At 35.6% G+C, this 21,180-nt stretch overlaps 1 protein-coding gene across 1 annotated transcript in view; it reads left to right on the top strand.

Moving 5' to 3' along the window:
• The window catches only part of stxbp5l (syntaxin binding protein 5L), a 121,352-nt gene that overhangs the window by 67,164 nt on the left and 33,008 nt on the right, over positions 1-21,180 (top strand). Inside the window, exons 9-21 of the mRNA XM_077617588.1 lie at positions 588-711; positions 2,316-2,391; positions 3,235-3,389; positions 3,485-3,557; positions 4,117-4,264; positions 4,540-4,607; positions 5,391-5,431; positions 6,681-6,895; positions 6,975-7,144; positions 8,693-8,818; positions 12,888-13,039; positions 15,920-15,988; positions 18,022-18,087. Coding sequence (XP_077473714.1) covers positions 588-711; positions 2,316-2,391; positions 3,235-3,389; positions 3,485-3,557; positions 4,117-4,264; positions 4,540-4,607; positions 5,391-5,431; positions 6,681-6,895; positions 6,975-7,144; positions 8,693-8,818; positions 12,888-13,039; positions 15,920-15,988; positions 18,022-18,087 — 1,483 coding nt within the window. The remainder of the gene's footprint in view (positions 1-587; positions 712-2,315; positions 2,392-3,234; positions 3,390-3,484; positions 3,558-4,116; positions 4,265-4,539; positions 4,608-5,390; positions 5,432-6,680; positions 6,896-6,974; positions 7,145-8,692; positions 8,819-12,887; positions 13,040-15,919; positions 15,989-18,021; positions 18,088-21,180) is intronic.

Below are 21,180 nucleotides of genomic sequence, written 5' to 3' on the forward strand. Positions count from 1 at the left end.
TATATATATATATATATATATATATATATATATATATATATATATATATATATATATACATATACATATACATATACATATACATATACATATACATATACATATACATATACATATACATATACATATACATATACATATACATATACATATACATATACATATACATATACATATACATATACATATACATATACATATACATATACATATATACATATATACATATATACATATATACATATATATATATATGTATGTGTTTGTTTTATTTTTTTCTTAAATGTACTTAAAATTGGATTGGATTAACTTTATTCATCCTGTATTCGGGAAATTTCATTGTGACAGTAGCAAGAAAAGGCATAGTTATAAGTTAGACAGTACAGTCGCAAAGGCCGCAGAACAACAAAGCAAAAGCACAAAGTACAAAGCAAATCAAAGTCAATGGGATCATTATCAATCACCAAATCAAATCATTTAGATAGAAAAGCAGCAAAAACACAAAACGAGCAAAAGTGTTTATATTTGTGTTGTTCTAATATGTGAGAGTTCTGGTTTTAGAGTGATTTGCGATTTTTCAATTGCAGGCCATTCACTCAGCCAGTTGGCATCATGAAGGAAAGCAGTTCATGTGCAGCCACTCTGACGGCAGCCTGTCAATATGGAACCTCAGAAATACCACCAAGCCCATCCAGGTCACTTTCCCACATGGTGAGTCTAACCTTTGTAATTTTTAGAGGATTATTACATTCTACGTCCATAAAAATAACAATGGTCAATGACTTTGCCAACCAACCTTTAAATCAGTGCCTATTTAATGTGTTCACCTTTTTTGAGCCTCAGCACATTGCTTGTTTTAAGATAAATCCAACAACAAAAAGATTTCAAAATACATTAATATCTCAATTTATCATACATGTAATCGGTTTGAAGTCTGTCATGTGAATGACAACTTGTTGACACATACTGTAGATTAATTATTATTATTATGCAGTAATTGCAAAGCCACTAGCTTTTTTTTTTGCAGTAGAAGACCAATGTTACAATCATTGCTTTCAGTAAATGATATTTCAACAGAATGGCTCAAATTGGATAACTTTCCTTAGCGCATTTGATGTGGGAATAACTGGTGTTCATTCAACTTTTAAATCTATAGCGGACATACTCTGTTTTCATAGTGTGAGTGTGTTTTAATAAAAAAGGAGAAGAATCTGATTTCCAATAAAGGCAAGTATATATTTCAATATGTGCAACACAGCCTTTATTTGTCAGCTTTGACCACATCTGTCACTTATGAGTGAATGACTGGTCTAAATAGCTATCATGATTATGATTTTCCTCCAGATTGTCCTCCAGGAAAACAGAATAAGATCTTAGATTAGCTCAACAAATTATAATTTAATGTGATCTGACAGAGATCTACCAGTATAAATCAGCACCCCTGCACAACTGCATCAAACAGGAACACCTGAGTGTAATAGGATGATGAATGTGTTGATTCTTACTCAGAATATAATGGAAAAAAAATCAACCATGATATAAAAAGAACACAACAACAACAAAAAACACAGTAAATAACGGGAACAATACAAACATTCTTCGATCATCGTAATAAAACCAAAACAAACAATAATTATTTTCTTGGAAACCAGACAGTGTCCCTCCACGCCACTGGTTATTGGAGTAATAAATAATTCTGACAATCCTCTACCAACAAAGATGTATTGGTTTGCCACTGTTGCTTCATATTGACTTTGTATTTTTTATTTTTTTTGCGCAACTGGCTTCCTGGATACATGTGTACCGTTCGCCTCTCCCCATTTGTGTTGTTTGTTACACTCAAATGTCCCACTGTGAGCTGAACTAGACGCCTGGCAGTCAGATTATTTCTAACCTGCTACCCGCTGGCTCCATGAAATAAATAATCAGCTTCACCACTAGCTACACTTTGCAGGTCTGAACAGTTCAGTCAAATGTGATCCATTTGTTATCTGCTGCCTGACACATATTCCAATGTGTTGTTATGATTTAGATTTGTCATCTTTAACTCATTGGCTGCCGTTGACGGGGAAAGACTGACAGTACCTTTAGCATATTGAAATTTACAAAACTGAAACTCGAAAAAAAAATAAACAGATCAACAACCTCTACTATTCTAATGGCTTTAATCATTTTATAAATTTACTCATTGGCTGCTACTGATAAATATCCAATTAATGTTGAGTGGGAGGGTTGGCAGCAATCATTCAATCGAATCTCACAGTCAAAAAATATATTTCTCTTACAGTTAAGGTTTGCTATTTGATGTGTTTCAGGTAAAATACAAAAAGATGGAAAGAAGGAATCATGTAAACCCATACTGAAAGTGGATTACAAGACCTCAAGGAACAGGTGTGTTTTCTATCCCCGTGTTGTTGAACAGTAGTAAAATGACATAAATATTACATAAATAACATGTCAAACTTTAAAACGGGTGTCAAACTCTTCTCTGACGTGGGTCACAACATGTTGTGGTTTTGTTAGGGTGGCTATTATGTCTACCAACGAAGGATACAAATAACCGACAACTAATTAAATATCATATGAATCAACATCTATTACTATGATATACTTTAAGAAACAGTAATCAGATGTTTTGCTGAGTCCAAAATTTTCAAAACCCTTCTTTCTCTCTTAGTTGAAAATATTGTCTTATTTATTTACTAGAGATGCCAAAAGATTATTTTTTTAATTGTAATTAATCACATGAGATCCATAATTATTCTTTGATTAATTGATTCATGCAAATACTTTTTGCATGGGGAAAAATAATTACTCTGTATTTATTGTCATTTTTTTTATTTGTTTTTCAGTTATTTATTTGTCATTTTGTTTTTCATTGTTTAATAAAAACAAACATTAAAAACAGTACTGTATTTTTTAAAATTTCTATTCACGTTGTTTAAAGATGTGTATTTATTCATTCAGTTTGAAAAAAGGGCAAAATAGTAAATATTTTCAGATTCCTGCAGTAATAATTCTGGTGAACACTACAGAAATGTTACCAAAATTTTATATACATATATGATTTCCTTTCAAGGGCATTCAAAATGAAATGACGCACCGTATCTGGCAAGTTTGACAGCAGTAGTTTAAAACACTCATTGAAAAATACCCATACATACTTGAATAGAAACATTTGAGACATTTGCAGGTTAAAAAAACGTTGTTGAACTGCTGTTTTCCCCAACACAGTGAGCCTTTTGTCATCTTCTCTGGAGGTCTTTCATACGACAAGGCAGGACGGCGGCCTACGTTAACCATCATGCACGGCAAGGCAATCACAGTCCTAGAGATGGACTATCCTATTGTTGAGTTTATAACTCTTTGTGAGACTCCATACAATAACGGTGAGTGCAAATCAAATACACGGTCGGCTTGTCAAGGTTGAAATGTTCTACAAATAATGCACGTGAAGCAGGTCTGATTTCTTTTTATTTTTCAGAAGTTCAAGACCCTTATGCAGTGGTGGTACTTTTAGAAAAGGATTTAATAGTGGTGGACCTAACACAGAGCAAGTATGTGTTTCTGATAGGTTTATTATTAATACACATAATTTCTTTATAAGGTAAACAGAGCGACCGTATTTTTAAACAATAATGTGATTATCGCCATCTGCCGGAATCCAAGTCAAAGCAATTTAAGAGTCCCTTGTAGATCTTCATTGCCAACTCAGATCAACAGTCTCGGCCTGGAACAAGGTGTCCTGTTCAGTCAATAGTCCTGAAAACAATTAACTGGCCTCGAAAGCAGCTGTGGGGGAAAGTGTCCTTGTGGTTATTTGGTCCCAACATAAAGCACAAATTAATTTATAGCTTCATTACCTATTAAAAATGCTTAATGAACATATAGTAACATCCCAGAATAAACTCAACAGTTTCACAGTAATAAAGTCAGTAAAATTGGTAGCAAAGTTGCATATTATTAAAACGGCATATTTGTTGTCTTTGAAGAAGATGTAATATCAGGCGGAACCCTTTGAGGGACAAGACTAATTAGAGGAATAACAATTACTTTAAAGACAGAACAAAGGAGTATTAAGACGTTCACATCTTTTCTTTTTGGGATTTTCCGCAGCTTCCCTGTCTTTGAGAACCCTTACCCAATGGACATCCACGAGTCTCCTGTTACATGCACAGCATATTTTGCAGACTGCCCTCCGGACATCATCCCTGTCCTCTACTCCATAGGTGTTAAACACAAGAAGACAGGCTACAGTCAAAAGGTATGCCGCAGTTTGAAGATCGTTTTCTAATGCGGATGGTTCTTTTAACTGGTATGAGAGTTAAATTCCTTTATTATGGTTAAAAGCATGCCAATTTACACACTTGAAGGCAAGAAAAAAAGTCATTAAAAAAACTTAAAGCTCATCTCATCTCATTTTCGGAACCGCTTTATCTACACAAGGGTCGCGGGGGGTGCTGGAGCCTATCCCAGATGACTTCGGCAGCCAATAAAACTCAAAGCTGTTTTTTTGTTGTTGTTTTTTTTCCTTGCCAGGAATGGCCAGTTAGTGGAGGAATGTGGACGTTGGGCTCGCACACCTACCCGGAGATCATAATTACTGGGTAAGTCACAAATCTTGTAATTATAATAGTGTCTTGGAATAAAAGTTGAATTAACCTTTTATATATCATTTAACTCATTGGCTGCCATTAATGGTGCTATAGACACACTACCAGTCAACACTACTATATATGTTTTTATAAGTCAATTATTAACAATACTTACAAGGAAACTAAAACATCATGCTTGGAATGATAAACAATTCTTGCAAGGCCCTGGTGTGGAAAGTATAAAAACAATGTATATACCTATACTTTTGTTTTGTGGTCTTGTCCTTGCTTTACATACCATTCTAATAGATATCCAGTCAAGCAAAATGGTTTTGTTTTTTCCATTCAATGGTTTGTTTAATCCATACGAGGAAAAGATGATAGTGTTTTGCATTTGCTGTTTTGTGGGCCCTTTATAATTTTAGATTTGGGCCTGTGCCAAACCCAGCATAATGAGCACAGCACAGAGTGGGGCCATGCCGCACTCTGAGAGGTTGGCAGAGATGTTAAACCATTCTGAAGCAAACACGCAAGCTGGTCTCCGCTGCTGCATGACTCCTCTGCAGTCACGTTTTACCTTTAGTGTCAGGGTTATTTTTAAAACACATATAGTAGAATAAGAATTGATATTGTTTCATTCATTTTAAAATTACATGACTACTATAGAACTGCACAACAGCACGTAGCTAACTATGCAATTTCTAAATAAAGGGTACTATGATGAAACATTACCTAAGACTTAAATAATTCCATTGTATTTTTGTTGTTGTACTTTTGACCTTTTACTTTTCTCAGACACGCAGATGGATCGATCAAGTTTTGGGATGCGTCTGCAAGTAAGTCCAATACGATTTCATGGCTGATATGTTTAGAAATAGCACATTAAAATCCTCAGAATTATATAAAATTCTTAAATCAATACTATTTATTGTATAGGACATCAATTTGATGAACATTTCTGTAATTTTCACACTTAAATCCAAAAGTACCCAATCTTTTTATATTATTGGTTGAAATATGTGTACTGACATTCCTAGAGAAAAAATGTCAAAATTCACTGAGGTTACCATTTTTTTAACAGCACTCTCCTCAGCTATTTTTGCTCAGTTGTGTTCAGTTGTGTTTTCTCTATGCACAGAAATAATTTTTCTGTTGAAATTTAAGTTATTTGTTTCTATAAATCAAAAACACAGGACTAAAAGTTGACAGCTATAAATATTCACAGCTTGTTGAGTTATTCATCGCTCAACCCAGACAACACATTATGCCGAGGTCATGTGGAAGTTCTCTTGTTGGCTCAGAGCATTCAGTCCGTTTGGAAAATATTATATTTTTGGTTTGAATTAATTCAATGAATCATTTAAAAAAAAATTTTTTTTCAAAACTCAACTTAAAACCTCATTTAGAACCCCTCTAATGCTTCTACTAGCAGAAGCCAGACCATTCTTGCTATTTAATTGCCATTGTTGATAATAATCCAATCATGTAGCTTCATCCTTCTGCTGTGAATTTAAATAAGTTTGCCACTAATAGATCAACCAACCACAAAGCCCGGTGACTTCACTTAGGTCCAATCAACGTGGTTCCTCTCATAGCGATTCAATGTAGCATGCTAGTTGCCCATTAACAATCTTGACATGGGTGGCCAATCAAATGCTTACCTGCTGACACAATGCTAGCTTTTTGGTAAAATGAACTGGAAAAACACAGAAAACCCCAAAATGTTGATAAATAAGATAAATATTTTACTGTGCTGCATTTCATTTCTGTAAATGTTTCAATAACCACATTATGCACACAGAAAATCAGTCGTCTAAATTTAAACCGATTATGTGTTTATCATTTTATCATGTAAAATAAAACGTGCGGGAAGTTATTTTTCCACCAAGAGCTATCAAGATTCTGGAACAGTCTGCCAACTTAGACACCTTAATATACTGTTATAGCTCCAACTGTAAGCTTGCAGAGTATTATTCTTGGCAAGTTCAAAATGTCGCTTTTCATCACACAATTTTTACAAAAGGCACGTGCTGGATTTTTGTTGGAATTAATTGTAACTCCACAAATAAATGCTTTTCCAATCAGTTACACTTCAGATGCTATACAAGTTGAAGACATCCAAGGTGTTTGAAAAGCCCAAACCAAACGAGAGTCGTGCCGCGGAACTGGTGGACGATGACCCTTTTGCAGTCCAGATGGTCAGCTGGTGTCCCCAAAGTCGCATCTTTTGTGTCGTTGGGATCTCGGCCCACATCATCCTGTACCGCTTTAGCAAATATGATGCCAACACTCAAATTGTGGTGAGCACTTCAACAGTCCATCAACAGCCCTGTACATTTTCATTTGATGAAATATTATATTAATTTGTCTCTTGTACAGTCTTTAGAGGTGCGACTGCAATGTGACCCAGAAGATGTCATCTCTCCATCTGAGAACGAGAACAATCCCTGCTTTTCTGAGCCCCACTCAGGCTCCCACTCCCCTCAAACCTACCACCACCAACAACCACCAAGCCCAGGTGGTGGAACACCAGAGGCACCCTGCCTTAAGTAAGGGATTATGTAAATATACATTTGAATTAAATATATATTAAGGTGGCTCGGGGGTAGAGTGGTTAGCACGTCCAAAAGGAAACAAGTAACCATTCCCACACAAAATCACAACTAGAGGTGTTTTAAAATGATTAATCAGCCTATCGTTCATATTTGGGGGCATGGGAGGAAATCAAAGTATGGAGCAAATGCACATGCAAATTCCACACAGGATGGCCTGGGTTTGAACCCTCGATCTAATAACTGTGAGGAGAATGTGCCAAGCACTCTTCCACAATCCCAGCCAAAGCAGCCAATGAGTTATATCACGTTAGAATAGCAGGCTAAAAATCTACACCAAGTAAAATTAGAGGTTTTAGTGAAATGCTAATGTAATTAAGGTTTGAGCTACTGTAATAAAACACCACTTTTTTCTTTGCTTTAAACCCCGCGGCTCGTTATCCAGTACATCTTAGATATGGATTTTTACATACTGATGAGGGGCATGTCCTTTGAAGTAAACATAGAATACAATGGGGATCCATGCCCATTTTAGTACAGTGTGCCTTATATGTATATGATAATCAACTTTGTGATAGGATATAAATGGCATTATACATTGATTTATTTCCATAATATACTTGAAAATAAACATTCATTCATTTTCCATACCGCTTACCCTCATGAGGGTTGCGGGGGGTGCTGTAGCCTATCCCAGCCAACCACGGGCACCAGGCAGGGGACACCCTGAATTGGTAGCCAGAGTGTTCAACCACACTACTGCATGTTTTGAGGGATGTGGGAGGAAACCGGAGCACCCGGAGAAAACCCACATAAACCCAAGGAGAACAAGCAAACTCCACACAGGAAGGTTCGAACCTGGGATTGGCTGAGGTGCTCTCCACTCGTCCACCAGATCGCCTGAAAATTAACCATTAATAATAATTAAATGTGAATCATCTGTCGTTTAATTTGAGGGAAATTGAACTGTATCATTGAATCACTATTGTGAATCAAGATTTAAAAATAGTAAACATTTGCGTATCACTAGCAGAAACCTGTTTATGATGATATAGACTATTTCAGAACATTTGCATCCAATAGATGCCAGAATGAAGACTACTGAACAGTAATGAACTTTAACACTCTATACCCCACAAAAAATTTTTGTTTGTCATTTATTTATTTTCCTGCAAATGATGCCTGAATTTCGACCCCTCTATTATTAAACCATGTGATTTGTCATATAATTTATTCAAACTAATGTGGTAAAGAGGAAGGCTATCATCATTATTAAGCCTTATACATTGGTATCTATATTGCTCCGCATTGATCAAATGAGAGAGAAAACGTTTCATAATAGGAGCTCCAACAGTCCAATCAATTCAATTTTGTCACCTGGATGGACGTGTGACATCATGATGAAATAGCCCATAGGCCCTAAAATGAAAAGGATAAAAATAGTCATGGTTGAAGAGTGACGGCGTAGAGAAAAAACAGTTTGAGCAAACTCTGAGTGAAACGTCCAATTACATAACAACTCGCAACATCTTTGTCTATTTTTAGAGTGAAGGATCGGGTGGTGCGGGTACCTCCTGGCTACCAAGCAGAACTGGTGATCCAGCTCCCTTGGATAGATGGAGAACCTCCACAGCAGATCACAAGCTTGGACATCAACTCCGCATATGGGCTGTAAGTCATCTGGATTTTCAGTAACCTCAACAAAATGGTGGTAAACAAGAATTGCTACGAAAGATGGGATTTAGATTTTGCCATCAATTAGTTGCAAGGCTATCTTAATCAGCTGAGAATTTCAAATATAATAACCTGTCATAGTTTACTGCTGCTGTTACTGCAAAACAGCTGGTGGAAAATTGGAGCAGATTACATAAGAAGCAGAATGGAAGTTTTCTTATTTTTAATTTACTGTAGAATCATTGCAACTAACCAGCTGATTAAGTGCTGAATGGTTTTGTCCAGGTGCCAAACAAGCACTTAATGACATGCATTTTGCAGTAGGTGTTTGTTTGTTTTTATTGCGTATACCTCAGGTGTCAAAGTGGCAGCCCGGGGGCCAAATCTGGCCCGCCGCATCATTTGATGTGGCCCAAGAAAGTATATCATGAATGCCGACTTTCTGTTTTAGGATCAAATTCCAATGAATATAGGTGTATATTATAGTTCCTAATTTTCCCCTTTTTAAATCAATAATTGCAATTTTGTAATCCAATTTTGTGTTTTTAGTTCAAATAGCATTTTGTAAAATCTAAAAACTAAATGTATAAAAATATGTTCTGTTTTCCATTTTAATATTGAACATGATAAAAATATTTAGTTTCCTTTTGAAATGAAAAACGAAATGATTAAAAGACGTTTTCCCTTACTAAGAAAAAAAGCTCAAATAAACAGTTTTATATCTATTACAAAAAGAGAATATTTAGGGCTTTTTTATCCATGTCTTTTAATCTGATTTAAAATATATCTATACTATATCTCAATTTTATATCTAAAATGGCCCGCGAACCAACCCGAGTTTGACACCCTTGGCGTATACTATATGCATAAGATCGAAGATGCCTTTAAAAAATAATAATAGTAATTTTACTGAAACTGTAGCCTGATTACCAAAAAGCCTTGTCAAAAAAAGCTGTAGTCAACTTTCTCCTTTTAATTTAATTCATCCATTTTTTTTGAACCGCTTATCCTCACAAATGTCTCGGGTGGTGCTGGAGCCTATCCCAGCCAACTATGGGCACGAGGTGGGGGACATCCTGAATTGCTGGCCACCCAATCGCAAGGCACAAGGAGAGAGACAATCATTCATGCTCAAATTCATACCTAGAGCCAATTTAGAGTGTTAAACCAGCCGACCGTGCATGTTTTAGGGATGTGGGAGAAAACCGGAGTACCCGGAGAAAACCTACTCACCTACCGGGTTGCTTTTTTATTTATTTTTCCTTAAATAATTCTCTTAAATTCACAATTCATAACAAAAAAATGCAAATTATGAATAAAACATGGAACAGACTATCAAACTGAATGACAACAAAAGACAGGAAATAATCACTTTTTATAGTCTTCTTATAAAACAGCCCAGCCCTCAGCCCACCTTTAGAGGTGGAATAGAATAAAAAGCTTCTTCTATGGGGGATGCCCTCGAGCAATGCCCGAGCCAGCGTTTATGTAGTTTCCGTGGAATCATTGCAAATGAGCAATTTTATTCCAGCTGCCAGGCCAATACATGGAATTGCACACGATGGAAAAGTACTCTAATGGTGAGTAGTAAACAATAAATTTCTACCTTATCATTAGTGAGATAGCTAGAGGAAAGTACATTTTGTTTACGAAAATGGTAATGTCACTTGTGTGCATAGGCTGGCGGACAATAATAGAATAGGAATGACCAAATGTATATTAATATAATACGTATATGGAAACATATATTTTTTACATGGCGGCCTGGCAGATGAGTGGTTAGCGCATCGGCCTCGCAGTTCTGCGGTCCTGGGTTAGATCCCAGGTGGGTCCTCCTGTGTGGAGTTTGCATATTCTCCCCGGGTTTGTGTGTGGTTTTCTTTGGGTACTTTGGTTTTCTCCCACATTCCAAAAGCTTGCATGGTAGTTCTGGTTGAACACTCTAGATTGCCCCTAGGTGTGAGTGTGAATCTGTCACCTTGTGCCCTGTGATTGGCTGGCCACCGATTCAGGGTGTCCCCCCCGCCTCGTGCCCAAAGTCAGCTGGGATATGCTTCAGCACCCCCCGCGACCCTTGAGAGGATAAGCGGTTCAGAAAATAAATGAATATTTTTACATATGCAAAATATTCCATATTTGCATCAGCTGTTCCACCACGTTTTTGGAAAACCACAACAATAAAAATGTAAAGTTAACAGGAACTTTAAAATGATAACTATTTATCCTTATGACATTTTTTTCACAATATTTATAAGTCTTGCAATTAGGCACAGTCTTGACATGGAGTCTTAGCAAACAATAATGATAATATTTTGATTTAAAATGAAAGGACAGTCAGTCCTCACATTTTAAATTAATATATCATCAAGAATGACAGGCAATAGTTAAGTGCAACAGCTTAGAGCTGGGATAAGATTTTGACATTGTGCTTTGAAACATATAAAATGTTTATACTTTTTATACACTTTATTATTAGTGCTTTTTAACCTTGGTGTGGGGCAACGAAAAAGCTTGGTAGTCCACCAGGCTTATAAAGCACAGGGCGAACTGTGCTGGATGTTTAGGAAACGTAACCTTTACAGAACATACCTTTTTGTGGACCTCCATTTCACCTTCATTTTTCTGCTCCTGTTCAGGGAAGAACAGAGAAGTCTTTTGGAGTTTTAAAGCAGCAGGGGTCATAGAGAAAAGGGAACAAGGGACCAAAGAAAATAGAACAAACACAATTGAAACAGCAATTGTTAGAAACTACACCAAACACATTTCTTATACAGGCTTCTCTAAGTATTTGGGGCCATCAGTGTTGATCCATCACTTTAATGCTAAACTAGTTCTAGAGCAAAGGGATAGCAATCCGCTATGGATCTATAGGGAAATCAAGTGTAACTGGAATGGCACTTAGTATACTGAAAAGGCCCGGAATGAACAATCTTGGGGCACCAAATTGATCACCTTCACCTATAACCACTGTCATTCAGAGGCATGCATTGTTAGTGAGAAAAAACAAGTCCCCATTGTTCCATAAGAGAATTTTGTAGCCACGCTGTAATCTGAATGGGTACAAATGAAAAATCATTTTTTTTTGCTTAATCTTACTGACAGATGAACTGTGACAATTTTAAGTATTTTAGAACTGCAGCTCAACTAGTGAATAATTCAGTCACCCATCCGTTCATTTTCTACAACACCACCTAATTACTCTAAAAAATATTACAGAATGTGCTAAAACAGTAGAAAGGTTGTTGATGTAATTTCTTAATTTCATTGCTTTAATTGGTAATAAAAAAGCAACTGTGTGGTCAACATAACAGCACTTTTTTAAAGCAACTCTGGTTCATCTATTGCCATCAATGGCAGTCAAATGAATGTGCTTTCATCGAACCTAGCTTTATTAGGAGTTACAGAAATCATTTTTATTTGTTATTTTTATGTGGAATGCAACATTTCCCAGAGAAGACTAACAAAGGTTTTCCCTGGGTTAAACCCAGAGCTATAAAATTAGTCTTTTATGATTTTCTAAATATTATTTTCTTAATATACAGTATTAACTCTTGTTAGGCCAATTTGAGGTACTATAACATTTAAATATGATCAAAACTGTGTCTTAAATTGTGAATTCCTAAATCCATCTTAATGCTCACATATGGTAGGAAATGTAAGAATACAAACAGTTAAATGATACTCAAAAGCACATTGTTTTGTAACTCTGAAAAACACACAAAACTGCAAATAATAGATTAATATAATATCATATAAAAAGTAGTTAACTGAAACACTTTTATTAGATTCCAGTGGCCAATCCACACACTTAAGGTAGCCACAAAAAATTAAACATGGCAATTTAATTTATCTAATTTTGTTTTTATCATATATCACCCCTTTATTTAATAAAAACAAAAATCACATTTACAAACATTTTTTGTGGCATTTCAGAAGACGATGGATGAATTTTGAGATTATTTGAGATTCAGGTGTATTGAATGGAATTATTTTTTTTATGATAAAGTCTCTATAGGTAATTCTCTTTCATGTAAATATTCAATATCAATGCTCGTTCCCGCCCCAGATTGGCGTTCGGGAACTGCAATGGCCTTGCGGTGGTGGACTACTTGCAGAAAACCATCTTGTTGTGCATGTCCACATTGGATCTGTACGGAGCCGCCGATCCCTATCAACGCCTTACCCGCTCCCCCCGCAGGAACAGACAGTCCACCTCAGGTAAAAATGTAGACAACCACACACATCCTTCCTCTTACTTCCTCTGCACATTCATGTAACCAACTAACACACACTGAGCATCGACACAAATGTATGAAAAAAAAGCTCTATAGGGCCTTCTCTTTGTACTTTTTTGTCCTCTGAAGCTGATTGCATAAAATCAAGTTGAGTGATGTCTGAAGTAGACTATCCACAGATAACTTTCTGGGTTAATCAATAATGCTGGTTTAATTAGATTCTACACGTAATCAATGCAACTCCCTTTAAGGCCTCAATCAAGCCCCTGAGTTGGATAAATTAAAGCTGCCTTTTTATATATGCAGTGAATAAGAAAACTTTGCACACGTGTTTAAAAACTAACATACTAGTTTCTAATAGATACGATTGTTTCCATCAGATCAATATTTAACGTCAACAACGGAAGAAGCAAGTAATCTGTTTGGTAAAAAAAAAAGAAAACACGATCTCCATCTCTAAAAAAACCTTTTTTTAATTCTAGTTTCACAATTTTGCAGATTATCTTTGACACACATGATAGGATGGATTAGACTCACACTATCTACTTCTAATTTTAAAATTATATTATGATATTATGTTAGATTTGATGAGATTTCTTTTCTTTACCCTCTACAGGGGAAATGAGCATTTTTACTCATTTTGTCAAAAAAAAAGTGGACATCACATTTTAGATGATGTAGGCCAGCCACACTATTAACGTTAAAGGCTAGAACAGTTTTAATGTGCCACATGGGAGTTTATTCTATTTCCGTCGTGGTTGTTTATAATTTTGTTTATTTTGAAAAAATGCAGCTGGACAAAATAAGGGAGAACAAAAGGAAGAATAGTTGTTCGCCAAGCTAATATGACCACCAAAGTAATCGGTGTACCACAAAAATGTGCACTGACAAAGCTTCCATGTTCTGAACGTAACCTGTAATTAAAATGATTAAATTTTAAAATTTTATTCATCTATTTTTATACATAGACCGCCTATCTTCACAAGGGTCGCACTCCAATCCAATTTGACCGGGAATGTTATTTTCCCCCTCCCAGTCAAAATGGATTGGTGCCATCAAAAGATGCAAGTTAATAATATGAGTGCCCTATAAAGAGTTAACTCTTAAACGAAAAATAATTCCTCCATAGATCGCTCTCTTGCGTTCACTCACACAATTTGATTCAAATGCAAAAACATCCGTTCGCGTGCATATGCCTGTCACACGTCTGCACTCTGATATGAAGGGCATGATAGCAGGATATATGTTTTAGTCTGAGTTGCATCATTATGCATGTTGTCTTCTCCCTTTTGTCTCGTCTATATTTTAGCACTGCTTGAACCGAGGTCTTTAGTGGAAAGACTTGTCTTCCCACCTGATGTATGTCTCCCTTCTCCTTTAAACTGATTTTCACTGTCAAAAGACTCTTTTCCACTCTAACGATCTGTCAAAATTTCCAACCTTATCTCAGAGTACATTACTAAATGTTGTATGATGAAATGGTGGGATATAATATAGTACAACTTAAAACCCAACATGTAGCTAACTTGTTTTAAAACTTTTGTGTGAAACAGCCTCGAGCAGGTTGATGATATTTGTGAGTTTTCAAGGTAATTCTGACGGTTGCGTAAGAGCTGTTTTCAGCTTGTGCGGCCGTCACGGTTTAAAAAGGTCACTGTATTGCTTTTATAAGATCAATTTGGGAAAAAAAATCAGATACTGTGGCCTTTTTGTGCACTTCAGGTGGTGTGAAATTTTAACAGAATACAGGGCTTAACAAGCGGTCCAGACGACGTCAATAAATAACACTTTTAATGCTTTCTCTTAGCACGTGTTTTGTGCTTCTTCAATAGTTAAGCAAGCACGCAAAAGTGAGGTGAAGCAACAACTGCAGTCAACACTGTAATGCTGCTTGCATCTAATGCAGGGATACCAAATTCATAGCCAGTGGGCCAGATCCAGCCAGACTTGTCATTTCGTGTGCCCTGTGAAAGAAAATAATGTGCTTTGACTTGCTTGCATGCTTCTTCCTAAAATGAAATGTAAACAAAATTTCTAAAACATAGAATAATTACTGTTTTCCTCCTTCAATCCAAAATACGTACATAATAGATGTACACATCAGGTGAATATATTTACTGCTTTTAATCAGAAAACAATAATGAATTATAGAGAGAATATTTGCTGAATTATAACAAAAAAAATGAATAATAAGCTAAATAAGGAAAACAAATAAGACTAAAATTAATAAAATATTTGTTGATTTAAAATAAGGGAAAATTAATTAATTTTTAATTTAAATGTAAATGGAAAAATCATTGCTGTTGTTATGTCTTTTTATTTTTTTGTTTAATTAAAAAATGTAATTAAAATAAAGAAAATACAAGATTTTTGGCTATTAAGAGGCTCTAGATATTTTAGATGAACATTGATTTAAAAAAAACAACTGTTAGAATAGTAGTGTTCAATTATTCGATTAATCGTGGCTGTATGGGTTTGGAGACGTAATATTGCCCGTGTCAGACATAAGTTGGCACCCCTGAATACATGTACGTATAGTGTAATAGTCTTTTCCTTTATTTACACATTTATCTACTTCATTTGTACATTGCATTAGTGTTTCTACTTGATTCCACTTTCTTTTATACTCTAAGACTGTGTTCTTTTCTCTTTCCCTTTCCCCCCCTCTTTGTTATGCCCTCACGCACTTGCACTCCATCTCCCCCTTCACCCAATATGAACTCTTAATTCTTTTCTCATTCTTTTCCTCACTTATTTTGCCACTTCTCACTCCTAAACCACCACATGTTCATTCAATTCCCTCCTCTTCATCCTCCTGGTGACTCTGTGGCTGCTGGTGTGGGCATGCGGGCCTGCCTGACAGAGTTTTGCATGCGTGGCCTGTCTAACTTTTATTCCGATTCAAAGAAACGGATACGTACATCCTACCAGAGTAAGTCAAGCCTACCTGATAGGTTATACGAGATGTTTGTTTTTCTTTGTGTTTGTGAAGCTTGTTCATACGACAGGGTTATTGGAAAGGGAGTAGAAACCAGAGAGATGCTTGGAATGAAACTGGCTGCGTCTGGTCTCATGACCAAATATTATAACTGAATTAGTCAATAAGCCAGAGCTCCTTTTTCCAGTCATGTCCCGTGGTTTGTCCTTTACAGAAACAGACCCTCGTGAATCTATTATGAATTAAGATGAATGTTACACAGTCCATTTTATAGCCTTTTTGAAAGTAAAGCTGCTTCGTATGGGCAAGAAGCCTATACACGAAATGTTGAGTACAAAAAAATGTTAGTAATTTCTTGTGCTTGATGCATGTAAGTTGATCCTGCATGTTTTTTTTTAAATTGTTGTGTTTGCTACTTTAATGTGGGATTTGCACTACATAATACAGATTCTGAATGACTGTCATATCAACTTGCCAATACAATCTGACCCTTTACTGACTTAACCCATACACTGCCATTGACAGCGATCAACAAAACAAATCTGTTTTACACGGGATGATATTGAATCATCATGTTTCTATGAATCATGACGCGAGGAACAAAGCAGTAAAACCAAATGCTTAAAACACTAAGACAGATGCCAAATTGTAAATCTTAAAAGCCTCTATCAAAGACTACTAAGAGCAAAACCAGATGCAAATCCAAAGCAAATTTGCAAAGTTAAAATAGAAGGAAAAAAAACTACTCAAGCTGGGATTGTCACATAAAACATTGTGGGACAACCTGACATTAACAACGATCGAGCAAGGACTGAACACAAACTGGAAGCTTATAAACATAGACAGGCGGTAATGAGATGATGATAAAAAGGCGAGACAAGAGGCAGTTGATTTATTAAACACAAAAGGAATGGCAACAACAGGGGACATGAATAGGCTAACACAAGGACGAACAAGAAAAAAGAAACAAAATACACTAAACAAAACACAGATAATTACACTTAGTGCATTTGACGACAGCAGGGCTCCATTCTAGTATTTGTACTGGGAGGGCTCGCAGGAATTAACCTCCCAGTCCAAAGAATGCAACGTCCATTACTGTCAATGGCAGCCAAAAAGTTAGTTTATGAAAAATCACTGAAGCGATTATTACAGTGTTTAAATGTTGTAAGTTGTAATATGGCACTGTTACTGTTCAACACTGGTTTGTCTATCACTGTCAATGGTTAGTTAATAGTACTACTGTATATTTGAACAGACTGTAGTGCAGGTCACACCAGAGTTCGGCCACTCTGCATCAGAAAGTTCAAGATTTCTAAAATGGCAAAGCACAATGTTGCTTAAAATATCTATAAATTGAACTCAGAAAACAGACATTTCCATAGGAAATATCAATCAGGGTTTCCTGCAGATAACATCCAAAGCCTGGTGGTGGAGATTTCCCTATACGTATATATTTTGGGAGCAAAATATAATGAATAAAAAATGTTAAATTGACTGTTATCTGTTATTAGAAGCCATTTATAAGGAAGACAGTATTGAAATATAGCAGTCGTTACGAAACCAAATTACTACAATGCAATTCAGCGCAATGGAAGTGAGCTGGGACATGTTTATTTTTATATCAACACTAAGATATCATTATTGTCCTTTCAAACATATCACCAAACACACTTCTAATATGGTTAAGATATGTACTATACTTTTATATTTTCTTATTAGCTTACTTGGCGAGGAGAAAAAAAATCCTGGTGGCCCACCAGGCTTATAAAACACTGGAAACCCTGATATTCATCCATATCCAATAACCAAAAGCATGAATATATATTTTAATTTAAAAAATATGTATATGTTTACACAAATATATGTAAAAATGTGGGGGGTTTTCTCCTTGAGGCTGGAGTGGCTGGCACTAAACAAGTTTTCAATTGCTGATTCTGTTCAAACAGTCAGGTCAAAATAATCACATGTTACTATTGTTTTTGTTATTCATGTTCTGTTCCTCTGACTGCCATCGGCTGTGGCAGGCCTTACAGAACTATCTGACAACCAGCAGTCTGTTGACATGGAACGAAGCAAGTCGCCCACTTCAGGTAATCCACCACACACACACACACACACACATGTGAATCTGCACAACTATCAGGCTATGCTAAAGAGAATGACTTGATGCCATTTGGCTATGCTGGGATGCCGTTATCATCCAGCCACAGGGTCAAAGCTTTCGAACATATTGAAAAGCGCTGCAAATAATACAAGCTGTTTGGTAAAAGAAAAGGTGCTGTTGTTACTTGACTATTCGTTTTATCTCTGACTCCATAATAGACTTGTTCGGCGTTGCATGTGATTTCACAATGCAGTTGTGATGCAATTGATTTGCTGGACAAAGAAGAAACGTCATGTTTTATTTATTTTTCTGGTTTTTCTTGTGGATACGTATAGTATTTTATTAGAATTTGTGTGTGGTGGTCTCTTGCTGGTGTACCTGCTATGCTGCAAAATGAAGGTTTTGTTTGCTACCTTAGTTAAAACTGTTGAATGCTTATTTTTGCATTTATATCCCACGATGAATCAACTAATTCCCAACTGATTGAATATCAAATGAATCGCCAACTATGTTAGATGATTATTCGTTCATCGGCTCAAAGATTTTCTAAATCCTAATTTTTTAAGTCTCTTAATATTAAATATTTTTATTTATATCTATTTTTATTATGTAAATATCCTTTTAATAGGTTTTAAGCTCATTTATATTTCATTTTAAAATAATTGAAAAACTGTAAATGATTACTTTTTTTTAATTGAAAATTAAAAAAAAGAGAAAACTGAAAATATTTTCATGTTTAACTTTAAATTTGTTTTGGAGTTTTTTATTTATTTAAGACTTTTGGAGTTAATTAAAATACATTTTAAAAATAAATATTATCTGAAATTCTTAAACAATATTATAAGCATTTTATCCCAGTATGAAAAGCAATTTTTTGCCCCTTGATAAGCATCCTTTATAATATTTCCATATAAATTGAATCATTTCATTTGTCATTTTGAAGATAAACATCAAGCGTATTTTTTCTTTACTTTTGCAAACACTTAAATTTGAAATCAAAGTTGTTGTTTTTTTATTACCTTGATAAACTAGTTATTAGGAACACAATATACGAGTCAGTCTATGTGGACACGGACAAAAACACTGTGGGTGTAGAAAAAGGTTTAGGATCTGAAGTGGCTCTGCCCCGGATATGAAACATGATCAGTGATTATTCCACTAATTTGGCAGCTAGATGGCTTTTGTATGACATCAGTCCTGCTGTTCATCATAGATAAATGGATTACTAATGCTCTATTTTGGTGGTCAAGCACGTTGGGGGACCGGCAGACGCAACTTCGTTGGTTTGAGTTTGAAGAGAGAAAGCAATGAGTGGCCAAGCTCAGGCGATATGAATAAGCTCGGGATTTGTGCCAAGGCAATTTGAGGCACAAAGTGAGGTGTGTAATTGAAGCTCCAAGTGTCATGGCAACAGTGGGGGAGGACACATCGTCAAGTGTGCGCTCACTCGTGTTCTGACGATAACATGCATGTAAAATCATTTTCTCCCAGTGACGGCGTTAGACGTCCAATTCGTTCTGACATTGAAAATGAATTAGGCATTTGGCGCTGTCCGTGGTGCTGAAAGATGAGCACTCACTATATAGATTCATTGGACGTCTGTCGTTGACAACGGCAGGCAGTGAGTTAAAGTATCATGTCAATTGTATTGAGGCTTGAGCAACATAGGATTTCGTTTTTTACTTCATATTTCACAGCTTTTATGAATTTAAAATGCATCTCGGTCAGTGACTGCGTGATTCTTCATGGCAAGATTTGTAAGTGTTTTGTTGACAATTTGGCTGATGCGAATTACGATTGTTCGGTCTTTTCTCTCCTAAGGGCCATTTTGTTTTATGTGGGTTTTGAAGATGATCTTGATCAGTGGTTTTAAAAGAGCAGCGTCCATGTTTGTTTAACAATGTTTTCGTTTTTGTCAAACATGCAAAAATATAAAGGAAAAAATAAAAGACAGGTCCATACATTTAGGCAGATTCAAGAAAGTCTTTACTTTTAGTTTCTCGTCATTTATTCTTATATGTACAGTTGTTTGCTTTAATGACACGCTTGAGTCTCTTGAGGACAGAAGCAAACAAGATGATGTAAACTAACTTATAATGTTCGCCATACTTTGGCAATCTTTTAGAACACGTGGAAAAGTCACTAATTAAAAAAGCGACTAATTTTGGTATTATTTTTTTTACAAGTACATGACTATACATTAATAGGGCTGGGCAATGGTTACCAATGTTAATCTTGATTAATCAATTCAGATTAATTGTATCCTGTATAATAATCAATTCAAAAGTAGCCATATTAATGAAATAATAATCTACATGAGCTCATTTGCTACCATTGACTGTGATAGACGTTGAGTTGAGTGATCTTATATTATATTATATTAATTACATTCTGTATAATAATGAATTCAACCAAAGTATTGAGCAGATATTATTTTAATGTACTATCATATAAATGAAATTTTCATCTATATTAACTCAAAGAGTTAAAACAACAGGTATGCACAGTTATTTACACAATTAACTCTGTGTTAACTCATCCATAAATGAACAAAATGCTTTTAATTACTAAATGTATTAGTATAAATGCAATTTCTGTGGAATTTATCTAGGGATAATTTGCAGTGCTGCTTGGAAAGTCACTTCTTGATGATTTTTAGGGCATTTATGGCTAACTTTCTTTGCTTTCAGGGCATTGCTGGGTCACTTTCTGTTAATTCCAGGTTGTGTTGATATTTTGAAGTATTTTCGGGGTGACTTCATGTTTATTTTGTTGTTTTTTGAGCATTGTCGTGTCATATCTTGTTGATCGTGGGTCACTTGCTTTTAATTGTGGGGCAGGGTAGGCAGGGAAACATAATCACTCAATATCAGACATCCTTTGTTGAAATGGATATCATGTCTTTTTCTAAGAATGGCATTGAATGAGTTAAATGAGTGCCCCCCAAAGGAGCAAAGCCCACCATCATTATAGTGTTTTCCTGATACTTCTTTCCAAAATGATAAGGAAGCCAGCCTAGCCTATTAAAAGTTTCTATAGAATTTTTCTCCTGCTTTTTGGCGTTAGGCACTTTATTTTT

This window comes from Stigmatopora argus, chromosome 13 (genome assembly GCF_051989625.1).
Source record: "Stigmatopora argus isolate UIUO_Sarg chromosome 13, RoL_Sarg_1.0, whole genome shotgun sequence".
Lineage (NCBI taxonomy): Eukaryota > Metazoa > Chordata > Actinopteri > Syngnathiformes > Syngnathidae > Stigmatopora > Stigmatopora argus.